This window comes from Heteronotia binoei, chromosome 14 (genome assembly GCF_032191835.1).
Source record: "Heteronotia binoei isolate CCM8104 ecotype False Entrance Well chromosome 14, APGP_CSIRO_Hbin_v1, whole genome shotgun sequence".
Classification (NCBI taxonomy): Eukaryota; Metazoa; Chordata; class Lepidosauria; order Squamata; family Gekkonidae; genus Heteronotia; species Heteronotia binoei.
This window is the reverse complement of record NC_083236.1, coordinates 35,215,981-35,237,221: the sequence shown is the minus strand read 5'-3', so window position 1 is coordinate 35,237,221 and position 21,241 is coordinate 35,215,981. Positions and strand designations below refer to the sequence as shown.

General features: G+C 42.9%; 1 protein-coding gene across 2 annotated transcripts in view; it reads left to right on the top strand.

Moving 5' to 3' along the window:
* Positions 1-5,757, top strand: part of CMIP (c-Maf inducing protein) — a 206,629-nt gene extending 200,872 nt beyond the window's left edge. For both annotated transcript variants that reach the window (XM_060254529.1, XM_060254530.1), the window contains 3 exons: positions 653-758; positions 2,622-2,692; positions 3,818-5,757. In XM_060254529.1, the coding sequence (XP_060110512.1) occupies positions 653-758; positions 2,622-2,692; positions 3,818-3,871 (231 nt within the window). In that variant the 3' untranslated portion in view covers positions 3,872-5,757. The remainder of the gene's footprint in view (positions 1-652; positions 759-2,621; positions 2,693-3,817) is intronic.
* Positions 5,758-21,241: the final 15,484 nt, after the last annotated feature.

Genomic DNA, 21,241 nt, shown 5'->3' with positions numbered 1-21,241 from the left:
CCAATAGGATGACAGAAAGAGTTTTCTCTCTTTCCCTCCCTCCCTTCTTTCCTTCCATTATTGATTAATTGACTGATTGATTTATAACCTGCCTTTCTCCCCAAAGTTCTCTTCTCCATTTTACCCTGTCAGTTTTACTCCATTTTACCCTATGAGGCTGAGAATGTGTGACTGGCCCAACACACTGTCCAGTTTTGGGTTTAAAACTATAATACTCTGACCCAAAATCAAGAGTTCTGATGTATGACAGAGCACAAATCCAGCTGTAGCTTACCAAAGTCTGACTAGTCCGCCATTCTGCTCCAAAGCCGGCCAGACAGCAGCCTCTGGGAAGGCAGCAAACACAGGTTGAAGGCCAAAGACCCATGCTTCTGTTGTTTCATTGTCCAAAATGGGGTATTATTTATTTATCTATAGATTGATTGACTGATTAATTGGCGAACTAAATAAGATGTTAAATAAATATTGGCAAACTAAATAAGATGCTAAATAAGATGTTCTACAATGTTATTTTAAAAAAATGAAAAAAAAACCCCACAAAACCCCCCCACAAAATGGGGTATTCAGAGCTAGCTCCTGTATACAAAGCATGTTCTTGACAACACTCTGATTCCACATCCAAAAAACTGTCTTGTCTTTTCTCCCTTTGCAGTTTGGAGATGCGGGTTTGCGGCTTCTCTCTGAACACCTCACTATGCTGCAGGTGCTCAATTTGTGCGAAACCCCCGTAACGGATGCCGGATTGTTGGCACTGAGCTGTAAGTGGACAGATAAATGGCCTGATACGGGGCCAGGGATAGTGGTCGTGGGGAGCAAATGATTGTACCAGGGAAGGGGCTCAGAGGCTTTCAGGGAGGTGTCTGTGCTGGGCTGCAGCAGAAGAGCAAGATTTGAGTTCCAGTCACACCTTAGAGACCAACAAGGTTTCCCGGGCATCAGCTTCTGAAATGAAGAAAGATTTGACTCTCAAAAGCTTACACCTTGGAAATCTTGTTGGTCTTTAAGGCGCTGCTAGACTTAAATCTTGCTCAGAGGGTTGTATCCAACCATCTGCATTCACAGAGTTTTGCTATAGAACAAAGTAGGAGTCCAGTAACACCCTCAAGACTAACAAGAGTTTTATTCAGAATGTAAGATTTCGTATGCTTGCATACTTCATCAGGCAATGGAATGGGGTACAGTGAGCAGAGCTACTTATAGCTGGCGGGCAGTGGTTAAGAATGCAAAGTGGTACAAAGTTAGAAGTTTTGCTGTGTTCCTCTCCCTTCCCACAGCCCCTCCCTTCCAAACGGATCATTCCTGGGGTTACAGGGCCTCTGCAGAGGAACAGGTGTTGTGGGTCCGGAGGTTGCAGTGAGGAGGGAAAGGGGGTGCAGTCCCCCCTTCTCAGCTGAGCTGCACTTGCAGCTGGTTACAAGCTATTTTGATGCACGTTGAGGGTGAGCTGTGGAGATGAATTCATTCTGAGGGTTGATATTCTAAAAGAACTGTTCCAGAGAAAATGCTATGACTACAACTGGCCCTTCGGCCCTGGCTCCCTGCCTCAATGCCTTCCTTAACCATCCAATTACTTGTGATGTGACTCAGAACCATCTGGCTCCTGGACCAGATTCCCCTACTGGGATCCTTCTAACTTTTAGGACAAAGACTTCTAGACTCAGGTCTTGGGTTCTGTGTAGTTTTGTGGGCAGAGCTGCAGTCAGGGTCACTGAATGGATTATGGATCAATGAATCCACCATGTGTTTGCTGCATGCTTTAAAATAAGACTATAGCACCGGGTGGGAGTATCATATACATGGTCCATATGAGGCTTCCATAATTTAAAACTGGTACGTACATAAGTGCCATCAAATCACAACCAAATTTAAGGTGACCACAGCAAGAGCTTTAAAGCAAGTGAGAAGCAGAGGTGGTTTGCCACTGCCTTCTTTTGCAAAGTCTTCCTTGGTGGTCTCCCATCTAGGTACCAACCCTGTTTAGTTTCTGAGTGCTGACAAGATCAAAACTCATGCCACCTTCCTTCCCTATCAAAATTGGCAAGGAGAGCCCTGACCTGGATAACCCAGGCAAGCCCGATCTTTCAGATCTCAGAAGCTAAGCAGGGTTGAGTCTGGCAAGTACTTGGATGGGAGGCCTCCAGCAGTTGAGAGGACAGGGTCAGGCTTTATTCAGCCACCTTTCCCAATATCCTCCAGTAGGGGTCAGTCACCAGAAGTCACCATGACTTTCAGGGGCGCACACACACACACACACAAAATACAACCCCCTCTCAAAAAAAAATGATCAGGAAAAATAACAAGCAATGGGTAAGGACTGAGTTCTTACACTGTAAAACAGATTTCTAATGCAAACTTTTTTGGTTTTTGCAAAATCTCAGAATCCCAAATTTCATTTTAAAAAAATTCATGATTATGGTAAACATCTTGGTAGTGAATGACTTCCCGAGACCAGATCAGTGATGGTTTGCTTTAGTTTTTTTTTTTTTTTTTTAAGTAAGCTGCCTTTTTAAACCTGCTGCTGTGATGGATTTGTTCTGAGTCAGGGTTAAGACATCGGTCTGTATGTAGAAGCTTTACTGTAGGCATTTTCTGTAATAGTTTAATATTTGATTCTTTCTCAGCTATGAAGAGCCTGTGCAGCTTGAATATGAACAGCACCAAACTTTCAGCTGACACCTATGAGGATCTCAAGGTATGTCCAGTTCCCACTGGGGAGGAGGGGCCGTGTGGAAATCTGAAAACATTCTGTCTGCCTAGGGCAGCCATGTTGGAAGTTTGGCAACCCAAGCCAGTGGTCAGAGTCTGAGAGAATTGTCATGAAATCTTCCAAGTCCCAGCTCCTGAGCCTATCAGAAGCCTATTTCTGGGGGGGCGGGGTTTGTCATAGAATGCAGGGGGCGTAGATATCTCCTTGCTCCCTTGTAAGCCCAGCTTTGCAAGCAACAGCTTAATTCTGCTCTTGAAGTTCAGATGCCAGAGCGGCCATGTTGTTTCTCCTAAAACCGAAGTCATGTGGTCCATGATCTAGTCATGTACACAGGAAGCAAGATATAGGGAGAAGGAAGCAGATGACAGCCAGTTTCTCGGGGGCCTGATAGGAGCCCTCTGGCAGCCTGATTCAGCCCCTGAACTCCATTTTTGACACGCCTGCTGTAGACTGTAGTTTCCTAATCAAAATCTCCAACAGATATGCAATTTCAGCTTCTACCACTGTTTATCCCAGCAGCAGTGTGACAGACCAGACATCGCTTTGGTGTAGTGGTTAGGAGCAGTTGACTCTAATCTGGAGAACCGGGTTGATTCCCCACTCCTCCATATGCAGCTGCTGAGTCAGTCACTGTTCTCTCAGAGCTGTTCTCTCGAGAGCAGTTCTCTGAGAGCTCTCTCAGCCCCACCTACCTTACAGGATGTCTGTAGCAGGGAGAAGAAGGGAAGGAGATTGTAAGCCACTCTGGGACTCCGAGTGAAGGGCAGGGGATAAATCCAACTCTGCTGGCAAAAAAGACAAAGAGTTCTGTCTGGCCACCAAAAATGTCTGTGCTGGACATAACACGGGATTTGTAGTGAAGAGGATAATTAGGTGAGACTGAGTGAAAAAGCAGGCTGGATCCTAACCCCGGATGTCACGGTTTGTAAATATCAGGCCGCTGTCTAGTGTTGGAGCCAGCTCTCTGTGGCTGCAGTCCTAAGGTCCTAGGAGTAAACCCTGTTGAATAACATGGGACTGACTTCTGAATAGACTTGTGTAGGACTGCTCCAGTTCACAAGTACCTTTTGGGTATCTAAAAAAAGGTGTCTCTTTCTTCTTTTCCCTCAGGCTAAATTGCCCAATCTGAAGGAAGTGGATGTGCGTTATACGGAAGCATGGTGAAATCTCCTTCTTGCTGTCTCTTCAGTTTTCAGCATGGAGAGGGAGAGGAAAGATTTTTGAAACAAATAAAAAGCAGAGAAATAAAACTTTTGGCTTCTACCTATAGAGAGCTGTGAGTTCAGAGGACTTCGGTTTTAGGAGCTGTGTTTGTGAGGTAGCAAAGTGGCTTTTGCGTGGGGGGAGGGGGGGGCTGAGCCATGGCCAGATCCTGTCTCTAATTTTTTTCAGCTTTGTACTATGAAATTCAACATAATTTTAATTGAAAGGGGGGAGGGGTGGGACAGAAAGCCAAGACACTGTAGATGCAAGAGAAGATTAGAAGAGAGTGGGGACGGAAAGAATCTGTGCGGATTTTCATTTGCCTTTTGTGTTGTTTTTTTTAAATGCCATCTGGAGAGAAAAAAAATGACTACAATATACACCAGTTTTTCTTAGTTTCCACGGATGGACCTCACACTTTAGGTGCTTTTCCATCTTTCCAGCTCTTAAGAAAGCGTGGGGGTGGTGGGCTAAGAGAAATCAGGAGAAGAAACAGAACTGTGTTATGATCGGCACCTTTTGTTCTGTCCCCTGCAATCATTATGCAAAGTAATTTTGTTGTACATAAGATTTACATAATGCACCTATTTAAAAAAATGGTTCACAAATAACAGGTCTGGGACCTGTCTTTTATTTATGAATTGTTAATTCTCTTATCTTTTTTTTTCATTTTGTTTTGCATATAGTACTGTATAAAGTAATTTGCCGTCTTACTGTTTGTGTTTGTTTGTTTCCAAAAAAGCCGAGAGCTCTCCTTAAATAATTTCCTTTTAATAATGCAAACTGTATTACATAGTCTCTGTCCCTGCTGCATTTCTGATTTACAGAGGCCTCAAAGGGAAGGGAAAATATACATATAAATAAAGTATAGACAATGAAAAAAGGGGTGGGCAAATTGGATATAGGTTCTGAATTACCCAAGTTACACACTTCCAGTCATTCTCAAACTTTCCGGGGGTTAGGAAATTGTCGGTGGAGAGGAAACCACCTCAGGGTTAGGGATTTTTTTTTTAAAATGAAATGAAAAACTTAATTTTTCTGTGGATCTTAAATTGAGCTTTCAACCTGATGTGTTAGATTTCCCTGGAACGGGCCTTGTCATCTACTGTTTACGTCCAATATTTCAAAAGCAAATTTGCTGCATTGTGCAAGTTCTCTCCTTTCCTCCTCCTCCTCCCCATTTTTTTTTGCTCTTTCAGTTAAATTTGGCATGTTCTTTTAAGAAGACCGAATTGCAGTTTCTTTACAGATCAGTCTCGCTAAGCTCAACCAGAAAGTATGATCACTGAGCCTTTCCTGGTCCTCTTCTACTGTAGCTCAGCAAAATGATGAAACCTTTTTTTATGTTGGTTTCTTTTAATAAATATGCCTTTGGGTTTTATTTTCTCCCACAATAAGCATTCTTTGAACATAGCTTTTTTAAAAACAAGGAAAAAAATCAAAGTAAAGGTTTTGTTTTGTGTTTTCTTTGAGTTTAGCAGATGTTTTATTCAGTTCTTTGACACCTCAGAGATTTAACATCCAAGCAATGTAATTTTTATACATATATATAAATATATATATAAATATATATATTTAATCGTATACAATGGGAAGCGAAGCTTTTGCTGGTTGACTTTTTTTTTTAAACAAAAAAAGCGTCACTAGGTAGTTTGTTCACACTTTGGTATCCTTTGTCTCTCGATTCCTTCTGGGTTTTTTTTTAAAAAATGGTTCAAGTCTTAATTCATAAAGCGTGCCAGATTATTATTATTTTGTTGTTGTTCATTTGCTTTTCTGCCTTACATCCCAAGCTGTATGATAAAACTCAGTAAGGGAAGAAAAGAAAAAGGAAAAAAAAGAGAAAAGAAAGAGAAACTAATGCCAACATTTTATCCTTAGCACTGTTGCTTTTACCGATGGTTTACTACTACTGTTCTGTAGCCGTGTACAAAGAGATGTGAAATAATTTCAGGCGAGAAAAAAAAAATAAACTAAGTGAATATCTTTTACTGGCGTGCATTGTGTTTTCTTTGGCTTCAAGTGCTTTTGTGCTGTTAGGGATTTGGAAAGTCTTGAAGTCTTCCAGCACATTCTGAAGTGGTGTGGGGTCTGTTTGGCCCTGTGAACTGTGCAGATTAGAGACCATTTGGAAGCCATATTTAGGCCTGTGAAAGCAAGGACAGACCTAGCTTTCAACACACGTTCCTCCCGCATTTCTTAGGCCAAATGTGGACTTTAGGCCCTAATTTTATTCATTATACATTTAACCCACTCAGGATGACATATGTTATTCCCTTCTCCATTTTTTTCCTCAGAACAATTGAAAGTTAGGCTACACACTGAGAGAGGGTAAGAGAGCAATCCTAAGAAGGTCTGCTCTGAATTCGACTGTGTTCTATTCAGTAGGGCTTACTCCCAGGAAAGTGTCCTTAGGATTGCACTGTGAGTAGGCCAAGTTCATTCAGTGTGCTTCAGTTTTAACTTAGAACTTCTTAGCCCAGCACTTGAAGCACTGCACTGCACTGTCTCTTTAAGGAAGTAGTTGTGAGTTATAACTCCACACTGCTCACAGACTGTGTCGAGAATGGGGGTAAAGGACAGCCAAATATAGTTTCAGGTCCCCCCTCACACTATGTTTTTAACTTCATTTATACCCTGCATTTCTCCCATTTGGGGACCCAAAGCAGCTTACATGATTCCTCTCTCCTCCATTTTATCCTCACAACAACCCTATGAGGTAGGCTAGGCTGTGTGTGTGTGACCAGCCAAGGTTATCTGGCGAGCTTCCATGTCAGAGCAGGGATTTGAACCTGGGGCTCCCAGATTCTAGTCCAGTATTTTAACCACTGCACCATGTTGGGAGATGTGCATCCTAGAGGTATAGGAGAGTGGCGTCACCCCACATACACCCATCGTGATGTTTCTGTTGATTGAGACCAGACCATGTATAGTCAGGAGTGGTGGAAAAGTACTGCCCACATCACAGGCTTGTCCTGAAGAGTGGGAGTGCTTCACCTATGGAAGAATCTCAGCTTTTCCAAAACATGAACAGGTGTCTGTTATACAGGCACTGCTTTAGCACTCCAGGATGCTACGCAAGTAAGAGCTAAGCTTACCCCAATGATCCCAGTGTTTGGATAGTGAAACATATTTTGCTTCTCCAACGTTATGGTTCTGATTTATTTAAAATACATCCCACCTTTATTACCTCAGATTCAGAGATGTGAAACTCCCTCTCCAAAATAGAAAAATTAAGGGGAAAAGCAGGTGAGTTCTTTCAATGAGACCCCCCCCCCTTTTTCCAGTGGGAAATTTTAGGGAAGACAGAAAATAATTCCTATGAAATATTTTCTCTTTTTAGGATGAGTGAAATGCTTCCCAAGCCAAGGTTTTTCACACTCAACACACATTATATGACAATAGCCAAGGGCTTTTCTCCTTTTTCCAGTTGAAATACTGGAAAATTTAGGGAACTCCTTTTGAAAAAAAACTTTTTTTTTTTTCTTTTTGCAATGAGTGAAATGAAAGATATTTCACTCCAAATGTGTAGCATGAAGAATTGTATGTAAAACCATTCACAACATTACGTTGGTAGTCCTACCTGTTCTGAATGCATGATGAGCGTTTCTGTCCAAATTGTACACTTTCTTTTGTTTACTACAGAATATGCCTTTTTACCTTCAGTTTTTTTTGTGTATGCTTCAGATGGCAGAATTGAAGATACATGTGCTAGGGTCGCTTAGGGTGCAGCAGTTTGCAACTGTTTCTCAAATATTGGGTATATCTACAATTTTCCTTATAAAAATCAAGGACATTTATACTTTCAAATCTCATAAATGTCCAAATAGTACAATGTTGTATGTTAACTAAGATGTAAATTATGCATTTCATGTAGCTAAAACAGTAAAAGAAGTTTTGGTTTCATAAGAAAGTAAACGTACTTTTTTAAAAAAAAAAAAAAATTCCCCTCCTGTGGCTTCAAAATTTCTGGAAACCTTTGGCATAGGTTATGCTGAGAGTGTATGACTGTCCCAGGGTCACTCAGTGAGTTTCCATGGTAGAGTTGAGATTCAAACCCGGATCTCCCAGATCCTGGCTTGCTACTTCATCATGCTAGCTTTCACAATTGTCCCCAGAGTTCTATTTTTTAGTCACACATGAATTAACAGTGTTTGGAGAATGGGATGAAATGTTGTGGATTTACATGACAAAAGATCGTAGCACTAAGGGGATGTTTGCTATGGAACAGCTAAGATGTTTATCAAATGAGTATTTAGGATTTCAAAGTGATTGTCAATAACCCAATTAAAATCATGTGTTTGCCTCAATCATGGGTTTATTCACAAGGGATGGCAATACTCCAGTGAGAACCTGTTTACAGGGTGGCTTACTAACTAACTTCTAAAATTTTGTTTTAACATACTTCTGTGCAGGGCTTTTTTTGAGCAGGAAAACACAGGAACGCAGTTCCGACTGGCATGGTGGCAGGGGATGTGGACTAATATGCAAATGAATTCCTGCTGGACTTTTTTTTTTAAAGAAAAAGCCCTCTGAAACAATGGTGATGTCAGGGGGTGTGACACCAAGCCTGCAGGAACTGCGTCCATGTGCATTCCTGTTCAAAAAAAGCCCTGCTTACTATGAAGTTCCCTTCTCAGTGGTCCTAGTAGTTTCTACAGTCAGAATTCCAGGAGGATAATCTCAGGGCAAGGCCCCTGGTTTAGGGTTGCCAATTCCCAGGTAGGGGCAGGGGATCCCCCAGTTTAAAGGCCCTCCCCCTGCTTCAGGGTCATCAGAAAGCATTCCCATAGGCCGTATAATGAGAAATGATCCACAAGTATCTGGGGAGGCTGTTCTTTGAGATAGAGGCACCAAATTTGCAGCATAGCATCTGATGCCTCTCCCCAAAATACCCTCCAAGTTTCAAAAAATTTGGACTAGGGAGTCCACTTCTGTGAGCCTCAAAAGAAGATGCCCCTATCCATTATTTCCAATGGAGGGAAGTTATTAAAAATGTGTGCGGTCCCTTTAAATGTGATGACCAGAACTCCCTTTGGAGTTCAATTATGCTTGTCACAACCTTGCTCCTGGCTCCACCCCCAAAGCCTCCTGGCTCCACCCCCAAAGCCCCCAGATATTTCTTGAATTGGACTTGGCAACCCTACCCTGGCTTGTTTCCTCCTGTAATGTTTTAATCCCTGGTTGTTGGAGTTGTTAGTAGGTGTGCTAGAATTATTGGGAGTTGCATGGCTTCTGGACCAGTCTGGGAGACGGAGGGAGATGCCCCGCCCACTAGGAGTCCTCCAGGGAAGACCTTATTGGTTGTGGCTGCTCCACCTTAGGATCACCAAAAAAGGAACTTTGCAGTCAGTGGATGAACTTTCTTCTTGTTAATTTTATAACATTATTAACTGCTACAGTAACCATAATCAGGAATATTTTGGGGATGGGAATTAAAACTAGGAGAATATTTATTTTGATTTCTTCTAGCATGTTGAGCATTTTCCCTTGAAGTATTTTTTGGTTTTGTTCCATACAGATTACAGCTGCATCTGTAGTTTTCTCTGCCATTTGTCCCAGTATGAATCTGGCTCGTATTTTTTTTCTCCAGCTGCTGCACATAAAAATCTAGTGTGTCTATGGAAAGCGTAGGAGCATTTTGGTCAATCAGCTTTCTAGGTACAAAATTTTATTTTTTTCCATAGTGGAGTATTCAAATATTCATATCTCTAGTCTCAAATGGTATATTCCAGGAACAATCTGAAGTGTGAATTGATGCTTGCTCTAAATTGTTCTTTAAGAGAAAGTTTGTAAGTTTGCAACTGAAACACCAGGAAAATTTTAAATCTATTACTTCAACAAAGCAGTTCATTTCTACAATTGTTAATGTATTTACTTCATTTATATCCCACCTTCATTTATATGGAAAGGGATGGTGGCTCAGTGGTAGAGCATCTGCTTGGTAAGCAGAAGGTCCCAGCTTCAATCCCTGGCATCTCCAACTAAAAGGGGTCCAGGTAAATAGGCATGAAAAATCTCAGCTTGAGACCCTGGAGAGCCACTGCCAGTCTGAGTAGACAATACTGACTTTGATGGACCGAGGGTCTGATTCAGTATAAGGCAGCTTCATAAGTTCATATATCCCACCAATGGGGACCCAGAGTGGCTTTCATCAGTCTGCCCTCATCAGTTTTATTTATTTATTTATTTACTTTAGATTTCTATGCCACCCACTCTGCAAGCGGACTTTTGGCGGCTAACAGTCATAGTAAAACAATTTAAATTACAATTATAAAAGAATAAAAACATATAAACAATTTAAATTACACAAAAGGAGCTATAAGAAAGATTTTATAACAAGGCTCACAACAACCCTGTGAGGTAGGTTAGGCTAAGAGCAATGGGCCCAGGTCTTGCAGCAAGCTTCCACGGCAGAGTGTGGATTTAAGATCTGGGTTAGCCAGATCTTAGTCTGAGACTCTAAAGAAGTCAAAGGTGGAACTGAATTCAACCTTCTGCTTTATGAAATAAAACACATATTTACAGGCCTTTTTTTTTTAGCAGGAATGCCCAGGAACACAATTCTGGCTGGCTTGGCACCAGGGGGTGTGGCCGAATATGCAAATGAGTTCCTGTTAGGCCTTTTCTTTTTTAAAAAAAGAGCTCTGCATATTTATACAGCAGTCTGACTTGCCCTAAGTATCCTGAGCTTGTCATTGCTCAGAAGTTAAGCAGGGTTGATCATGGTTCCTACTAGGATGGGAGACCACCAAGGAAGACGACACTGCTACAGGGAGGAAGGCAATGGCAAACCACTTCTACTCATTCCTTACCTTGAAAAGCCCATGAGTGGTCACCATAAATTGGTTGATGATAATGCTTGGATGAGGATGATACAATGGAATAACCAATGAATTCTGCAAGCTAGGTAATTTTCTTCTTATTTCAGTGTATGGTAGTCTTAATGATACAATTAGGAACCAGTAACACTGAAACTGGTACTTTTAACTTGCAATCTATTTCTCGTTTTCCAAGAGCCACTTTCAGGCTTTGACACAGGAGCTCCAAGCAGCTCAGGTCTGTCTTCACTTAGCAGTCAATTGGAGCACTGCTTTAATTCATGTGTGAGATGGTTAATGAAGCTAATTTTAATCACCTTATCAAAGGACTGTCAACATAACGCTTTGCTTTGATCTAGTAAGCAAAGCTCTTTGAAAATTTCCCTTAATTACTAAATAATAACATTAAGTGCTTTCAAATGAAGGTAACATTGGAATGCTAGATTTTTCAGAAGAAATGTGGGTTTTCAAGTGTTCAGAAATGTACTGACTACAGTCCTCTTGAGAGCACAGGACCTTCAGAGTACAGGTGGTGAAAATGTCACGTTTCAAAAGTTCCCCTTGTAAAAAAGAAATAAATGTCTGAATATGGAAACATCAAACATTAGACAAAGCCTTGCTAGGGCTTCGTGGAACTTACTCTCTCTAATGGTAGAAGAGACTTACTCTCTCTAATGGTGGAAGAGGGAACACTGAGAGCCAGTGTAGTGTAATGGTTAGAGCATCAGACTAGGATCTGGGAGACCCAGGTTTGAATCCCCACTCTGCCATGGAAGCCTGCTGGGTGACCTTGGGCCAGTCACACACTCTCAACCTAACCTACCTCACAGGGTCATTATAAGGATGGAGGAGGATGTAAGCTGCTTTGGGTCCCCATTGGGAAAAGGTGGGGGTACAAATGAAGGGCCTTGACCAGGATGGTCCAGGATAGCCTAATCTCATCAGATATCAAAAGCTGAGCAGGGTTGGCGGCCTGGTGAGTATTTGGATGACCACCAAGGAACTGCAGGGGTTCGACACAGGCAGACAATGGCAAACCACCTCTGTTGGTGCCTTGCCTTGAAAACCCTGTGGGGTTGCCAGAATTCAGCTGTGGCTTGCCATCATTTTCCACCACTGTAAATGAAGTAAACAAATAAACATTCCAGTCTTCAGTTTGCCTTCTGTAATGGTACCACTACAGAAGATTACAGTGGTATAGCTCAGAGAAGGTTTCTCCCCCTGATTAATTAGGAAGGGGTACAGTTTTGTTTTCCGATGGAAAGCAAAGAGATTTGAATGCAGGTGATTGAATTTGGTCCAAATAACAGATATGTTCGTGTGTTTTTTAAAAAAAGAAAATACATCTAAAGATGTAAATACAATCTAAAGAGCCAAGAGAATAAAACAAGATAGCCATAAGTGCCATTCCACCCATGCGGATCTTGCACAACCCCCTGTCCAGGGCCTTGACGATATTTTGGTTCAATAGCTGTTCTCTCAGTGCCACCCCTGCAAGAGCTTGAACAAGAACTCACATAGTGCCACAAGAGGTGGATTTTGTAGCAACGAGTGACCCTGTTCTTACAAGAGCTCGTGCAAATTCTCACACAACTTCTTGTAGAAACAGATTTTCCATGTAGTTTTGCCTTTCCACACAATCGTCTTGCACAAGAGCTGTGCAGCTTTTTCAACAGAAGATGCCTTCCACATGTGGAAGGGTGCCTTTGGATCCAACCCATATTGTTTGGAGAGCATCTTTTTATACCACAGAACTATAGCTGGGCTACCAGCTTTAGATCAGTTATCTTCTTTTGGGGGAGTAAGCAAAGGGATTTGTGCTTTTGGTCTATTTTAAGTGTTTATGTTGGGAGTAAACATATGAAAACAGCACACCAAGGCAAAGTCTTTTCCCCAAGAGGCCAACAAGACACTAAGGTGTTAGCAGTGATGCTGGGTTCCCCTTGCTCCTGGCTTCATTTCCAGTTTACTTTACCAGCATCCCAACATTTTACAAGTAGATACTGGGCTGGGGGGTGGGGGTGGCACTTAGACCAAACAGGTCACCTGTCTCTGACTTATAGCCCCTAAGCCCAAAGGATAGACCAGGTCTGAGGGAGAAGTTCTGAGGGAAAGAGATCAAATACTTGGGCCACCAAATGAGAAGGGAGCACTCACTGGAGAAGACCCTGATGCTAGAAAAGACAGAAGGCAAAAGAAGAAGGGGACAGCAAAAGATGAGATGGCTGGACAGCATTACTTACTGATGTAACTAGCATTAATTTGAATGGACTTCGGAGGATGGTGGAAGACAGGAGTGCCTGGTGTGACTTGGTCCATGGGGTCGCAAAGAGTCAGACTCAACTGTAAAATTGAACAACAACAAAAAGCATTTGTACTGACTTTTGAACTCAGCTCCTGTGGACCAGCATGCTTCACAAAGAGGTCTGAGAGACTGTGTGCAGCAATGTACCAGGCAATAAACCTGATCTGTATGCTGTGAGACTACTGCATCAACGTTTGTTCCAAACACAGAGTTGGGGAGGGGAGGAGGAGAGTGTCACACTTGAGGTGACCGCTCCTTTCAGCCTCGAAGGCAATGACGTCATAGTTGCCATAGTGACCAAATCTTCTCCTCGTGCTTTCTCCGCTGCCAAGGAAACAGATGCGAGCGAGAAATGTGGGCATCACCCTCTGGCACAGAGTGTGGCTGGCTCCTCTGTTGGAAACCGGCCTTTTCTTCCGGTTCCCCTTTCATTAGCCTGAACCAGAAAGCACAGAAACATTTCTTGAATGGTCCTGAGCGCCTATATACATCGAAACAATTTGAAACTCAAAACATTGGTTGGGTTAACGAATTCCTCCGTCTCTTTTCTTTGCAGTTTGTCCATTCAGGCCTTTCTGGGGTGTTTCCAGTTGCCTGGCTGTGCTTTGAAAATGTCTATAACAAAACAAAAAACAGTAACTGAGACATAGTTTCAGCTCTGTGCAAATCAGCATTTGGATGGAGAAATTTGGGGTTGCTTCCCCACCCTTTGCGCATTCAAGATCCTGTTTGGGTATAACAACCAGTGTTTCCTAATTGGTTCAATCAACGAATGAAGTTTCTACATATTTAACTAAACACAAAGACAAGTTAGCTGTCAGGTGCCATCAAATATTGAACGCTGTGTGACGGAGGCTGTCAAAATGTTGACAGCCGCTTCGGGATCTTCAAAGGTCTGATGTTAAATATAAAATATTCTGCTATTAAGAATCACAAAAGGATTTTTAAAAATTCAATCATTTGTTTCTATATCATAATCGGAACAGGGAAAGAATATTTTATAGACTGTGTCATAAATGGGATCGTATACAGAATGTGTGGAAGAGTTGAAAAGGGTTCCTACCATTGCAAAAGCACTCAGGAGCAGGATCCATGCCGGAGAAGAGGACAGTGATGATAACTAGTCTTACCTGACCCCTGCTGGGAAAGAAGGCTCTCCCATGGCTAGCAGGTATTTCCCTGCCTCCACTCTGCCAGCCAGAAGGGAAGAATTGACAGGAAACTTGGGGGGGAGGGGGGGGAGGGGACATCAGCAGCATCCCAGTGCACTGACATCACTCTCCATGCGCCCAGAAGTGATGTCATTGCATTGCCGGGAAGCAGTGGAGACACAGTGGCACTTGGAAAACCCTATGATTTAACCCAGGGGTGTCAAACTCATTTGTTATGAGGGCCAGATCTGACATAACTGAGACCTTGCTGGGCCGGGCCACGTGTGCCATAAAATGTAATGCCAGGTAGCAGAGATATAAACTTTATAAAGGACACAGACAAATACAAAGATTTTTTTAAAACTTAAGACATGCTTAAAACATTAGCACTTGTTTGTCTTAAAGGTGCTTTCTTTGTATCTCTCCCATACAATCCAGGCTCTCTCAATTGCACAGCGGAGCTACTGATCCAAGCCTCTCTTCCTTCTATTGGCTGAGGTTCCTCCCTCTCCTGGTCCCCTGAGGAAGGAAGAAAAGAGCCAGAGCTTCCTTTGAAGCAAGGTATCCTTCCCCTCCTTCCTCCCCAAGGGAGGAGCCTCAACCAATGGAGAAAGCAGAGGCTTTGCTCTGTAGCTCCTGTGGAATTGAGCAAGCTTGGCAAAGCAAGCTGTGATGCAGAAGGAAGCAGATGACAGCCAGTTGCTCAGGGGGCTGATAGGAGCCCTCCAGGGGCCTGATTTGGACCCCAGGCCCCATGTTTGACACCCCTGATTTAACCAGTGCCAGAGCATCCCTTCCGATGCACTGATGTCACTTCCAGGCACATGAGGAATTATGAGACAAAGGCTCCTGCTTTGGGTTGCCAAGCCCTTCCTGTCCACCCTAGCAATGGGGAGGTGCTGTGGGGTGTGAAGGAATTATTTAAAGATAGTCAGAGGTGGTCTCTTCCATGAGCCAACCTAAGAGGAAGATGGCATGAAGAGCTAATGATATGCTTATCGGTTACAGCTTCACAGACAAGTGCTGGGGAGTCCCATTTACAAGTGGAGTGTTTGTCCCAGGTTGGATGGTGCTGGGAAGCAGGGTTCTCCTCCCCTCAACTTCACCATAGTGTTTTTATGCTGCCTTGAGCCACAAGGATATCTTTTCAAAAATAAAAGAATTTCATGTGCCTCCTGGGCCTTCCCCGTGGTTTCTGTGATCTTTCCCAAACCTGCTTTGCTGCAATGGTTTGGGAAAGGTCACAGCAATGCTGAGATGGTCATTGTGTTAGGAAAGGCCAAATTTTCCTGTCCTGACTTCCACAGTTTCCTCACCACCAAGGGATTTTTTTTTTACTTTTACAAAAATCAGTAATTGGCATATTGATAGACCAATGTCAGGGCTTTTTTGAGCAGGAATGCACAGGAACACAGTTCATGTCATGGGGGTGTGGCTTAATATGCAAATGAGTTCTTGCTGGGATTTTTTAAATAGAAAAAGCCATGTGTGAAACAATGGTGCCATCAGGGGTGTGTGGTCTAATATGCAAAGGAGTTTCATTATACTGAGTTCCTGATCAATATAATGGTATATCAATTACTCGTTTACAAAACAAACTCAGAAAAGCTCCATCCTTGGCGTGTGGAGGAGAGAAATGGCTGCTACAGGGACTTGGGCATGAAAAATTCCAGCCAAATTGCCATGCAGAAGCTCTGTTGCCGCTCCATTGGTGGCTTCAGGGAAACCCTGGAGAACTGTTGCCATGTGGAATAGACCATAGTTTATGCAGGGCCTTATTCCTCTCACACCATTTTCCTGACCCAAAATGGCCCCAGGTGGAAGCTGTGCCACTCTGAGGAAATTTACGTGTAGTGATGAGCTACATGAACGTTTTTCAGTCATACTGACCTTGTATAGGTGTATGGTCTGGCTGCATTTGGAATACTGTATACAGTGCTGGCCCCTTTACCTCAAAAATGATATGGCAGCCAAGGCAGAAAACTTGTAGCAAAGGGCATCCCAAATAATCAACGGAATGGGGAGCTACCCCTTGAGGAAAAGGTAAGGAGTTTGGGGCTTTTTAGTTTCGAAATCATCTATATATATAATTCATAATGCAGCCCCATCTGTGGATACTTACATCTGAAGGTTGGAGTCTTGAACAGACAAGTCAAATCTTTCTGCAGACACAAGTAAATCTGAAATCTGATACAAAAAAAATCTGAAATCTAATACAAACATTGGGAAGTTAACCCCCCCCCCCCAAAAAAAATAACAGAAGCAGTGCCTGTAGCTTTAAGAAACAAATGCGCTTTGTGACTGTCACTAGGCAACCATGACAATATTGCTAGCCTTCAAATCTTGGTTTTTGTCAGTACGGGGGAGGCGGCAGGTCTGCTTTGGCCTTTGAGGGAGGGATCCTGTCCAGAAGCAACCATTGGGTAACTTGGTAGTGTCCAGTTTGCATGACTCACCCAGGTCCAGCAACCTGTTATTGCTTAACTGCAGCCACTGTGGTTTATTGGTTAGAGTTTCAGACTAGGATTTGAACCAGGTTCAAATCCCAACTCTGCTGTGGAATTTTGCTAACCTATCTCACAGGGTTGTTCCGAAGATAAAATGGAAGATAATGATGTAAACTATTTTGGGTCCTCATTGTGAAGAAAGACAGAATATAAATGAAATAATAAATACAGCTGAAGATGGGGGCAGATAAAAGGTAGGTTGGTTGATGGGTGAAGGAAAGAGAGAAGGAGGCAGGGAAGGGTAAAGACATGAGGGTTGCTAGGAGGATGTAGAGAGAAGAAGCAGAATAATAATAATAATAATAATAATAATAATAATAATAATAATAATAATAATAATAATAATAATAATAATAATAGATTTTATTTGTATCCCGCCCTCCCCGCCTAGGCGGCTCAGGGAGGCTAACAGCATTTTATACATTTACATTAATAGATAAAAACTTTAAATTTAACAATTAAAGGATTAAACATAAAAACCAGTTAGTAGATTTAAAATACATAATTTAAGTTAATTTAGATTTATCTGGCAGTAATAGTGGTTGGTTCTGTGACGCTGATTCTGCTGGTTTAATGGTGCAATAGTAATGTAGATGGCGGATCCTTTATTCACAGTAATTCAGCAGTTGATGTCGATATACGCTTGTTTGAAAAGGACGGTCTTGCAGGCCCTGCGGAACTGGTCAAGGTTCCGCAGGGCCCGCACTTTCTCCGGAAGCTGATTCCACAGTGCAGGGGCCGCAGCTGAAAAGGCCCGAGCTCTGGTGTTTTGGAGCTTGACCTCTCTCGGCCCAGGGATCGCCATTTTATTTTAGAAGAAGAAGCAAGTAGATTTATACCCCGCCCTTCACTCTGAATCAGTCTCAGAGCAGCTTACAATCTTCTTTATCTTCTTCCTCACACAACAGATACCCTGTGAGGTAGGGGGGCTGAGAGAGCTCTCTCACAGAAACTGCCCTTTCAAGGACAACTCTGCAGGAGCTATGGCTGATCCAAGGCCATTCCAGCAGCTGCAAGTGGAGGAGTGGGGAATCAAACCCGGTATTCCTAGATTAAGAGACCACACACTTAACCACTACACCAAACTGGCTATCAGAGGAAACAGTGTGGGGAAGGGAAGGCAGGAGAAACAGAGGGGCTCCTGGCAAGTCCTTGTAGGTTCCCTTCCATGCAAGAGGGCCTGACTTGCTGGCTGGCACTGCACATCCTGGAGAGAGTTTTTCTGGGGAGAGCATGCCCAGGGAAGAGAAGGAGGGAAAGCTGGAGTAGGGGGCAGATAACAGTAGATTGGTCTGTGGGTGGGAAGGAGAGAAGGAAGCAGGAAAAGGAGAGAGGCTGTGGGGGATTCCAGGGGAGGGAAAGAGGCAATAGTGAGTGAGGGGATAATGAGATACCTTCTGCAAGTCCTTGTGGGTAAGATGTCTAAGCCTGGATGTGATAGAGATTTATAAAATAATGCATAGGGTGGAGAAAGTTGGATAGCTATTATCTTGCCATCTCATAATGGTAGCACTCACAGCTATCTAATAATGTTGATGGGCAGTAGATTCAGAGCAGACAAAATGAAGAAGCTATTAATTCAAAGAGTAATGAACTTACAGAATTCATGAAGTGGTGGCCACAAGTTTAGTTGCCTTTAAAAGCAGATTAGGCAAATTCGTGGAGAATAGGTCTACCAGAGGCTAATAGCCACAATGACTTAAAGTAGCCTCCATGTTCAGAAGCACAAAGCCTCTGAATACTAATGCTGGAAGGCAACAAAAGAGGCAGCTTTGGACGCAGCCTGTAGGACTTTCAGGAGCATCTGGTTGACCACTGTATGAAACAGGATGCTGGAGGAGCGGGACAATTGGCCTGATCCAAGATGGTTGCTCTTGCATCCTATGTGCATATATTAGAGGAAAAAACACTGTAATAGGAGGTGCCAGGGGTTTTTTTGTAGAAGGAACTCCTTTGCATATTAGGCCACACACTCCTGATGTAGTCAATCCTTCTGGAGCTTACAGTAAGCCCTGTACTAACAGCCCTATAAGCTCCAGGAGGATTGGCTACATCAGGGGTGTGTGGCCTAATATGCAAAGGCGTTCCTGCTACAAAAAAGCCCTGGAAAAGGGTGTTAAAAGAAAGGAGGATCCAGGTGTGCAGATGTGTTGGTCTGAAGCAAGTTAGAGTCCAGTGGCACCTTTAAGACCATCTAAGTTTTCTTCAGAAAGGTGGTAGCTAGATTTACTGATATTCCAACATCCCTCTGAGAAGCAAAGGGTGGCATCACCACAACTAGGAGACCAGTAGTTCCTACCAGCTGTTAGTAAGGTTCTGAGTACTGTTTTGCATAAATCACCACACAATATAGTAATTAAGACAATTCCTCTCAGCAAGAATTAAATGCAAAGACACATAGACGAAATGGCTGAAAATGTGAAAGACAAATTGTGCAGCATACTAAGGGCACACAATTTGCATTACAGCTGCTAGACAATGAATCCTTGCTTCTCGCTTACCTGTGCTTTTTAAAAGACAAACATTTGGTTAGCTGATTGTGGCCTAACATGCAAAGGAGTTCCTCCTATTTAAAAAGCCCTAGAGGGCCTTCCTTTGCTTTCAACCTTGGGGAGGAGCTGCCAGTTAGAACAGACCATAAGAACATAAAAGAGTCCTGCAGGATCAGACTGGGGGAGGGAAGGGCATCTAGTCCAGCATCCTGTTTTATAATACAGTGGTCAGCCAGTTACACTGGAGGGCGAACAGGGCACAGAAGTCAGGGCCTTACCCAATATTGCCTCCTCGCACTGGTATTCACAGGTTTGCTGCCTCTGAATATAGAGGTTCCCTTCACTCCCCACAGCTAGTAGCCATTGATGAAACATTAATCTGTCTAACCCTCCTCCCCCTTTTAAAGCCATTCATGAATTGTGGTCATCACAATTCCACAATTTAATTATTTGTTGAGTAAATACATATTTCATTTTGCCTGTCCTGCAACTGCTCATCAGCTTCAAGATTCAGGCATTTTAACATTCAGGATTTTTTAAAAGTTATTTTCAAGGAACTGCAAAAGACTTTGGGCTGGTCTCATGTGACCTCATGCACATAAACCCCATTCAAATGGATTGAAGACTTTGACCCTTTCTGAGACTGATATTTTGGAGGCAGCTACTGTTCCTATCAGTAGATGATTCAAAAGAAAAGTGGAAAGACATTTGTGTGTGTGTGTTGCTTATGAATTCCATGTTGCTAAAGTGGTGTTGGCAAGAACACTGCTGTAACGATGAAATCCTCATGCTGCTCGGTGCTAGTTTGGTAACCTTCTGGCAATCAGGAAATGTGCTTCTGGTAAACCCATGCTAGTAAAATGAGAATTCCATTTTGGCAGTGAGAGCTGAGACAAATCGTGCTTTGTCAAACCAAACCAAATAAATCCAAAGTTAAACCTTCATTTTAAATGATAGCACACTGGGGTTTTTTTTTCCAACTAAGTAAAAACACCCATAGTGACTCAGGGCTGAACACTGTGTACTCACTATAGTCATTGTATTTCAAAGGATTCACTGTATATTAAAGGACTGTGTTTCAAAGGATTCCCGTTTTCTTACAAGTCTCCGTGGACAGATGTGCAGATTCTTTTGCTCATATGGCCCTAGGTTGTCAGGATTATTTTACTATCCTAAGAATTGCCTTGGTGGATGAAACCACCACTCTGTGTCCATCAGCCGTCCTAGGGTTGCCAGTCTCCAAGTGGGGGCAGGGGATCCCCTGGTTTGGAGGGAAATGTCTGCTGGGCACTCCATTATACTCTATGCAGACTTATTCCCATAGGGAATCAATCCATGTGTATTGGAGGCTCAGGGGGACTATTTTTTGAGACAAATGCATCAAATTTTCAGCATAGCATCTGGTGTCTCTCTTCAAAACACTCCTCAAGTTTCAAAAGGATTGGACGAGGGGGTCCAATTCTATGGACCCCAAAAGAAGATGCCCCTATCCTTCATTTCCAAATGAGGGAAGGCATTTAAGAGGCATGTGGTCACTTTAAATGTGATTGCCAGAACTCCCTTCAGAGTTCAATTGTGCTTGTCACACCCTTGCTCCTAGCTCCAGCCCCAAAGTCCCCAGATATTTCTTGAGTTGGATCAGGCAACCCTAGCGGGGGAGGAAATGTATACTGGGCACTCCATTATACCCTATGGAAACTGGCCCCCATAGGGTATAATGAAGAATTGTTCCACGCTTATTTGGGACTTGAGGGGGGGCTGTTTTTTGAGGTAGCAGCATTAAATTTTCAACATAGTATCTGCCTCTCCTCAAAAACCCTAGCGATCAGTTCCACTGGAGAAAAGGACTGCTTTGGAGGGTGGATTCTATGGTACTGTACCCTGCTGAAAAAAAGGTAAAGGTAGTCCCCCTGTGCAAGCACCAGTCATTTCCGACTCTGGGGTGACATTGCATCATGATGTTTTCATGGCAGACTTTTTATGGCGTGGTTTGCCATTGCTTTCCCCAGTCATCTACACTTTCCCCCCAGCAAGCTGGGTACTCATTTTACCGAC